General features: G+C 42.6%; 1 protein-coding gene across 1 annotated transcript in view; it reads right to left on the bottom strand.

The window, feature by feature from the left end:
* Positions 1 to 1,595: 1,595 nt before the first annotated feature.
* Positions 1,596 to 9,049, bottom strand: part of tonsl (tonsoku-like, DNA repair protein) — a 31,345-nt gene continuing 23,891 nt past the window's right edge. Inside the window, exons 21-28 of the mRNA XM_056296272.1 lie at positions 5,531 to 5,687; positions 5,289 to 5,367; positions 4,884 to 5,191; positions 4,068 to 4,239; positions 3,263 to 3,438; positions 2,943 to 3,016; positions 2,410 to 2,543; positions 1,596 to 2,289 (exon numbers count right to left, since the gene is read on the bottom strand). Of these exons, the coding sequence (XP_056152247.1) occupies positions 2,090 to 2,289; positions 2,410 to 2,543; positions 2,943 to 3,016; positions 3,263 to 3,438; positions 4,068 to 4,239; positions 4,884 to 5,191; positions 5,289 to 5,367; positions 5,531 to 5,687 (1,300 nt within the window). The 3' untranslated portion in view covers positions 1,596 to 2,089. The remainder of the gene's footprint in view (positions 2,290 to 2,409; positions 2,544 to 2,942; positions 3,017 to 3,262; positions 3,439 to 4,067; positions 4,240 to 4,883; positions 5,192 to 5,288; positions 5,368 to 5,530; positions 5,688 to 9,049) is intronic.

The following is a 9,049-nucleotide window of genomic DNA, read 5'->3' as shown; positions in this document are numbered from 1 at the left end:
CTAACTAGCTAGCTTGGCACCAGCACGATGTAAACAAAGGGGATGGAAACGTACAAGCAGTACTATTTCAAAGCGGAACTATGTCACATAGCATAGTGCATGTAGCGCACTGGGGAGAAAAAAGAACCAAAAAAAACCTCATGCACAGGCGTCCTCCATAACCCAACAGGGAAGACAGTCATACTCGCTTCGAATGACCGCTGATGACGAATAACTTGTCAAAGAAAGAAAATCAAATAACTTAAAAATGCCCTTTGCAAGAAGTTAATGTCAAGTCAGTCCTAAAATCTTGTGTCTCTTTGAACAAAGTGAGTTTGTGCTGATAAACTGAAACAATTTTGCTTGTTTCAGGGATTTTCCAGAAATTAATGTCCACGAAGCGGAACAAAAGAAATGCGGACTGGCTTTTTCCAAGAAAATAAAAAGCGATTCTGGGAATCATCTCAGAGAAAGGATTAGTTGTGTATAATGCCCCCGTTCTTTTTAATATCTTGGTCTTGCACTACATTGATGTATAGTATAGTATAGTACAGTACATTATAGTACAGTGCAGTATAATACATTTTGAATATTTTTTATACCCAGGATGTGTATGTATGTACTGATTTGTGAAACGTGTTGCTGATCCTCATTTGATAGTATTAAAATAAATTGCTGAACTAAATTGTACCGTTTTGTGTATCTTTTTTTATAACACTATTGACCATTGCTAGGGGAATACTAGGTAATTCATCATAGCATACCTACTTATGTATACATAATGATAAGACTATAAATAACATGGAAGACATGGTCAATGGCTTCAACAGATCCTTTGTAAATGTGGGCCCAAAACTGGCAGGGAAAAAAAAATCAACAACACACAATCACAGAGGGGAACAATAGTGATTATGGGGACAGAAATCAAAGTTCCGGGCGTCCGGGTGGTGTGGTGGTCTATTCTGACTGTTGCCTACCAACACGGGGATCGCCGCTTCGAATCCCCATGTTACCTCCAGCATGGTCAGGCGTCCTTACAGACACAATTGGCCGTGTCTGCAGGTGGGAAGCTGGATGTGGGTATGTGTCCTGGTCGCTGCCCTAGCACCTCCTCTGGTCGGTCGGGGTGCCTGTTCAGGGTAGAGGGGGAACTGGGGGGAATAGCGTGATCTCTTTATCTACTTTTACAACTTGTGTGAAAATCTGATAGAAAATTCTAAAGGGTTCACAAACTTTCAAGCACCACTGTATATAACAATGGGTCTGAGGGTTTTCAAAGGATTTCAAAGGTCTTCAGGACCATTTTAAGGCAACTGAAGGATCTTTGCTTTCTTTTTACAACTCAGTTGAAGAAGTAAATTAGTGCAGCTCCATAAATAAATAACTGTCCTGGAGCATGGTGCTCAGGCATCCACAAGCAGAAAGTAGGCCGAGAAGTTTAATAACAACTGGTCCTCGAGCCTTTCTACTTAAGTCTTGCACTTGCACTTTGAGTAGTTTGAACATGACATTGCTCACAAAGCAATGACCTTGTCTGTATGTGTCTTCACGCCTTTAACCTATGATGGTGAGAACACTATCGAGTAGGCCATTGAAATAATGTGATCGTCATAAGGTTCAGTTTAATCATTTTCCATCGTCAAAATTATGCAGGATTACAGGCGATTTAACAGGCAGGACACAATGCACAAAAAACATATTGTATACATACCAAAATGGATGTACAAAGACATGCATGTAAAACATAAATAATGCTCACAGAATGCTAAACACACTAAAGCTGTATCTACACAATGTCCATCGACTGCACTGACTTGTTACTTTACTCTTTTCACAATGTTTGCTTTGTTGATATAAGGGTGTGGTCTCGAACTGACACTTTCAGTCAAGGTGACACAACCATATGAGGATGACACTTTTATGCTTCAAGTTATATTTTTTAATAGGCTAATGGGCCCATCAGATAGACTGAATAATGTTTACTCCTTAAATTAACTCATAGGACAGGCTTCAATCTCAGTGTTATAATGAACATGACAGAAATAAACACTTTCCTTGTCATTCGTCTCTATAGAGCGTTTCCTGTGCTGGACAGTGTAAGAAGTCCTCATCAGAGAGAGGGGTCAGCGGAGATCAAGTACTTTGCGTTTCGGTCAAGTAGACATCCATGTTGCTGACCACAGTCCCAGCTCTGTTGTAAGGCCTGTCGGTCCAGCTTATTGAGACCTTGGGAGCAGAGTCGGAGATCCCTGACCCACTCTGACAAACCCTCAAGACTGGCACTGTCCCAGGGACCGGACACTTGACAACCTGGAGGTGAATCATCCAGCAGTGAACAAATATTAATGTATGTACAACATTACGGCTGTTATCTCTTCCACATAAAAAGCTTGACTTGAGGTCTACGAGGGGCATGAAGGCAAACAGTACCTTGAAGGTTTAATAGTGTCAAAGGTCGACGAGTCTCTCTGAGGGCTATCAGAATGCTGTGGAGGCCGGCTACGGTCACGGACGGGTTCCCTGATAGGTTCAGAGATACCAGGGATGGACAAACAGGTAGACACCTGGTGGAAAAGCCAAAAATATTAAGTTGAAGAGAAAGCTGTATCAGGACAAAAAATGTTATGAGGGAAAAACCAAGGTAACACCAGAAAGAAGACCGTTCTGTAAATATCACAGTTAACTGAGATGTATGTACAAGACTTTGATAAATACAATCTCCCTTACCAGGGCACTCAATATTTTAATCAAATATTATAACTCATTATTGCTATAACTGTGACTGCAAGCCAATATGATTCTGATTGTGGTTTTGGATCTGAGCTCCAGAGAAACAAGTTTATTTGTAACGCACATATTGCAAAGATGTTTTGATACTATTTAATGGACACCACATGGCCTCAAACAAGAAGGCATCCTAAGCAGGTAGACATACACTCATATACACACACACACACACACACCTTGCCAAGGTCGCTATACTGCTGTCAGTCAGTCCATTTCCTGCTAAGCTCAAGTGAGTCAGTGTGCACTCTTCCTGTGAGGGGAAAAATGGTAATTAATAGACACTGTTGTATGTACATCGCTATATGATTTGACAGCTCATGTGGGCCGAGAGGACCCAAATGTCACTTACCCAATACCTGAATGAGTTCCAAGTATGACATATGAGAAGTATAAGTTAATAATATGCAACTATCCACACCAACATTGGTCCAAATGGTAACTGCAGCAAAGTGTTGCTCTGCAGAGTACATAAGTTACATGTCTGTGATGTTTATACCTGGGACAGGATTTTAGAAAGGTGGTCCAATGGAGGGTGATCAGCAGGCCCACTTCGGACAGCAGATAAATCAAGATGTGTGAGACAATGTAGAGGGAGTGTCTTCAGCACTAGCTCTAGGCCAGTGGAGCCCAGTGCATTATGGGAAAGACAAACTGATTTCAGGTGGCCAGTGCCTGTGAAAGGAAAAGACAATGCCCTGCACGTAGGTAACTTGTGTAGAATGTAGTTGATCACTTTGGTGATCATTTTTGCACAGGTTTAAAATGTAGACGTGTACTTGTTTTCCTAGCCAGCAAGAAAGCAGGACACGTCATTACGCACAAAAGAACATAGTATAAATAAATGAGTGGGGAACTCCTGTTAAGACTACTCCACGAACCAATAACTTGACCAAGGCAAGAAAATTCACAGAGTTCACCAAATAAGTTGCATTAAACTATTATTAGTGTGCAACTGATTAAAAAGCCATTTTAAAGCACACCACAATTATTAATAAATCAATCAATCAATCAAGCTGCATTTTATATAGTGCTTTTCTAGCTGCAACAGCCATTCAAAAGTGCTTTACATCAGTTATACCAATTAATCAGTTATACCAAGACAACATCCAGGCTAACTTCAAAACTTTCCTCAAGGTGATACCAACTTCAACTCACTTTTCACGTAATTCCTTACGTATTACACACTGGTAGTGTTTCAGTAAAAGTTTTCAATTTGTAGAAAAAAAAAATCATCATTTGTTTTAAAAGAAACAGCTAAATATAAACTAAAACAGTGCACGAAAGGGATTGTTTACCGTTACCTGCTAGGGTGCTGAAGAGAAGTAGCCGATGCTGCTGGAGGAAACGAGCAGTGAGGCTGCAGGCCTTCAAGGACAGCCTAGCCAGCACAGGGCAGTAGGACAAGAGACAGGACAGAGATTCAGCTATACTGTCACCCAGTGGGTTCATACTAAGGTCCAGCTCCTCCAGGCACTGTGGAGGAAAAACCAAGGAAAGAAAGAAAGTCAGCCTGTTCAAATGATAGCATGTGATCAAGAGAGAACAAGATTTCATTTCACTTTTAGAGATAAGAAAAATGTGCATAGTGCAAATATAACAATACTGTTATTCTTTGATGACTCAGCAGAGGTGACGGAAATTAACTCTCAAATAAGTGTTAAGTATTTATCTTAATTTTAAATGACAACATTTTGTAAATAAACAATTGTTTTGCTTGTTTTTTCATGTCAATAATTTTTTTGCAGTGCGAATGGCTTGAAATTATTACACGCAATGTGAAATTAATATTTATCATCTGCACACTAGTTAGACTGGGCTGAAATGACAAGACACACTCACTTAAGTTTCAATGATGTGCCTGCCAAATTCAGACTTGAATACAAGGGAGAAGACCATGAGTCAAAGCCAAGTTTTGGGAAATAAATAAGTTTCTTCCCTAATTTAAAAATGGGTCATGGCACACCATGCATAATCACTTTGTGGATCATGTATAAGTCACTACGGATCTTCAAAGTCAAACTGCTGCATTTGCAAACTATTATAACCCTGCTTAATAAAGATGGACAATAACAGCAAGCTTAAAAACAAAAAATGAGTTGCTCAATCAGGGTCTTTACCGGAAATACGCATTGTGTCTGCCCTTTCAAAGAATTTGCTGCCTTCTCCAGTCCATCCCCTGTGACATAATTGGAAGAAATGTCTAATAGGCGAAGCCGCGGCATGGTGATGACTGTGGCGATTAGCTCTGGGAGGACGTTGTCCTCAAGACGGTTGCCAGCAAGACGCAGCTCAGTGAGACTGGCTTGCAGCTTCAGGGCACGAAGCAGAGGGGTGAGGGAGGACGGGGGTAAGCTGAGGCCACACACCGACACAGAGGAACTCCCATCCTGCACCTCGCACAGACGAGAGACACGCCTGTTCTCAACTGGACGGATGAACACAGAGACAAGATGACACCTCGTTAGGTAATAGATTAACAAGATGTGTATGTCTGTGTGTCTATGTGCATGTGTGAGCCTCACCCACTGCCAGACTGTGGCAGGCTTTCTTGTAGCGCTCAGGAAGAGGAGGGAGATCCCAAGAACTAACTTCAGCAAGGACCTGCAAATAAGTACACCTCAGTAACTCAACATCAACGCTTAATAGTTTTATCAGTAAACCCTCATGGTCATGGCCTTGACATTATAATCAGCCCAATGCAACCTTGGGTGATAATTAGGCGATTCATAAATCTTCCACTGACTTGACCTTATATCGACCTCACCTCTTCATTGGTGTGCAGGACAGCCAGCAGCAGGTCCTGAGGGGAAAGGAGAGCACCTTCTTTCTGCAAGGAAAGACGAGGCAGGAGGCCACATTTCTGGTAGTATCTCTGAGCTGCCTGCTCACACAGCCATGACACAGTACAAGAGTCCGCTTCACTGTAAACGGTAAATGGACTGCATTAGTATAGTGTTTTTCTAGTCTACTGACCACTCAAAGTGTTTTACAATGCATGCCTCACATTCACCCATTCACACATACATTCATACACTGATGGTGGAGGCTGCCATGCAAGGCGCCAACCTGCTCATCAGGAGCAGTTAGGAGTTCAGTATCTTGCTCAAAAGTACTTCAACATGTTGTTTGGAGGAGCCGGGGATTGAACCAGCGACCTTCCGATAACTAGACTCTGTACCTCCTGCCGCCCCACTGTAATATGGTGGAATGGGATGTTATGAACTTGTACACTAAAAAGGTCATATCATGCTTTATGGGTTTTTCCCTTTCCTTTAGTGTGTTATATAGCTGGGAGGTGCATGTAAAATGTCTGCAGTTACAAAGGCCAAAGTCCACACCAAAGGGAGTTACTCTTGCCAACAGAAAACACTGCCTGAAATGCCTCATTTGTAGTCCGACGTTTTCTTCTGTTACTTATCTACGTCACTATGTAACACATTTTCACCATACCTGCGTAGCGGCTAGTTTGGCCCGCTGTCAAACAAAGTTCAGTTAAGTGGACGGGTCACAGATTTTGGTGCAACACCAGGAAGGAGTTTGGTTAGCACATATCGCAATGTCGAGAAGACCATTTTCTTCGGTGCAAAGGTAAATTCCCTTTGTATGGACTTCCAAAGGAAGATGAAACGAAGAATCTCTTTATGCATGCTCAATAATCCAGGTAAGAAAATCAAAAAAAGTTGAACCAGTTCATCTGGACACAACATTTATTGAGAGAAACGTTTCATCGCTCATCTAAGTGACCTCTTCAGTCTAAACTGACTGCAGGTATCCCCACCCTTATAAACAATAGTTGCATAACGACCGAAACCAACGATCAGTTTCATATGCAAATAGGTGTGACCATTAACTAGGTTCAATGGCCATGTGTACTAATCACAGAGGATTTGGGAATGTTTGCAATCACAGCATTGTAAGATGGCAACAGAAATGCTGTGATTGCAAACATTTAACCACATCTGCTCCCGCTAGGGGTCACTACAGTGGATCATCCGTTTCCATCTCTTCCTGTGCTCTGCATCCTCCGTCACGCCAATTACTTGCATGTCCTCTCTCACCACATCCATAAACCTCCTCTTTGGCATTTCTCTTTTCCTTTTGCCTGGCAGCTCCATCTTCAGCATCCTCCTCCCAATATACCCAACATCTCTCCTCCACACATGTCCAAACCACTTCAATCTTGTCTCTCTTGCTTTGTCTCCAAACCGTCCAACCTGAGCTGTACTTCTAATATACTCATTCCTAATCCTGTCCATTTTTGTCACTCCCAACAAAAATCTTGGCATCTTCAACTCTGCCACCTCCATCTCTGCTTCCTGTCTTTTCGTGAGTGCCACCGTCTCTAAACCATATAACATAGCTGGTCTCACAACCATCTTGTAAACCTTACATTTCACTCTTGCTGGTCACAAATCACTTCTGACACTCTTGTCCACCCACTTCACCCTGCCTGCACGCTCTTCTTCACCTGTCTTCTGCACTCTCCATTACTTTGAATAGTTGACCCCAAGTCTTTAACTCGTACACCTTTGTTACCCTTCTGTCGCAAATCACTGCTGACACTCTTCTCCACCCTTCCTGCACTCTCTTCTTCCCCTCTCTTCCACACTCCCTGTTACTTTGAACAGTTGACCCCAAGTATTTAAGCTCATCCACCTTCACCACCTCTACTGCTTGCATCCTCTCCATTCCATTGTCCTCCCTCTCATTCAAGCATATGAATTCTGTCTTGCTCCTTCTGACTTTCATTCCTCTTCTCTCCAGTGCATAACCCCACTTCTTCAGGCTCTCATCAAACTGCTCCCCACTCTCACTACAGATCAAAATATCATCCACGAACATCATAGTCCATGGAGACTCCTGCCTGATCTTGTCTGTCAACCTGTCCATCACTATTGCAAACAAGACAGGGAGGGCTAAGAGCCGATACTTAATGAAATCTCACCTCCACCTTGAACCCATCAGTCACTCCTACTGCACATCTCATCACTGTCACACTGCCCTGATACATATACTCCAACACTCTTACTTACTTTTCTGCCACTCCCGACTTCCTCATACAACACTACACCTCCTCTCTCAGCAACCTGTTATGTTTTCTCTAAATCCACAAAGACACAATGTAACTCCTTCTGACTTTCTCTATACTTCTCCATCAACATTCTCAAAGCAAACATTACATCTGTAGTGCTCTTTCCTGGCATAAAATTATACTGTTGCTCGCTAATCATCCTCTCTCCTCTTAACCTAGCTTCCACTACTCTTTCCCATATCTTCATGCTCTGGCTGATCAACTTCATACCTCTGTAGTTACTAGCTCTGCACATCATTCTTATTCACGTAAATCGGTACCAGTACACTTCTTTTCCACTTCTCAGGCATCCTCTCTTTCCGAGATTGTGTTTAACAATCTAGTTAAAAACTCCACTGCCAGCTCTCCTAAACACCTCCATGCCTCCACAGGTACGTCATCTGGACCAACTCCCTTTCCACTCTTCATCCTCTTCATAGCTGCCCTCACTTCATCCTTGCTAATCCATCACAGTTCCTCATTCACTATCCCCACATCATCCAACATTCTCTCTCATTTTCTTCATTCATCAGCCCCTCAAAATACTCCTTCAACCTTCTGAACACTCTCCTCGCTTGTCAGCACCTGTCTATCTCCATCCTTCATCACCCTAACCTGCTGTATATCCTTCCCCACTCGCTCCATCTAGCCAATTGGTACGTCCTTTTTTCATTTAGTGTCCACCATCTCATACAGCTCGTCATACACATTTTCCTTTGCCACGTCTCTCTTTGCCTTACACCACATCTCTTTGTACTTCTTTGTACTTTATCTCTCTAACTATACCAATTCTTCTTCACCAACCTCTTCCTCCATATACTTTCCTGTACGTCCTCATTCCACCACCAAGTATCCTTGTCTTTCTTCCTCTGTCCAGATGACACACCAAGTACCTTCCTAGCTGTCTCCCTCACCATTTCTGCAGTAGTTCCCAGCCATTGGGCAATTCTTCACTACCACCCAGTGTCTGTCTTAACTCCTCCCTGAACGCAACACAACAGTCTTCCTTCTTCATCTTCCACTATTTGATCCTTGGTTCTGTGGCCTTCACGCTCTTCCTCTTCTTGATCTCTTAAGTCATCCTACAGACCACCATCTGACGCTGCCTAGCCATGTTCTCCTGTCACCACCTTACAATCTCCAATCTCTTTCAGATTGCACCTCCTGAATAAGATATAGTCCACCTGTGTGCACTTTCCTCCACTCTTACAC

The sequence above is a fragment of the Lampris incognitus genome, chromosome 16 (assembly GCF_029633865.1).
Source record: "Lampris incognitus isolate fLamInc1 chromosome 16, fLamInc1.hap2, whole genome shotgun sequence".
Taxonomy (NCBI): domain Eukaryota; kingdom Metazoa; phylum Chordata; class Actinopteri; order Lampriformes; family Lampridae; genus Lampris; species Lampris incognitus.
The sequence above is the reverse complement of the archived record's forward strand: the minus strand, read 5'-3'. Positions and strand labels throughout refer to the sequence as shown.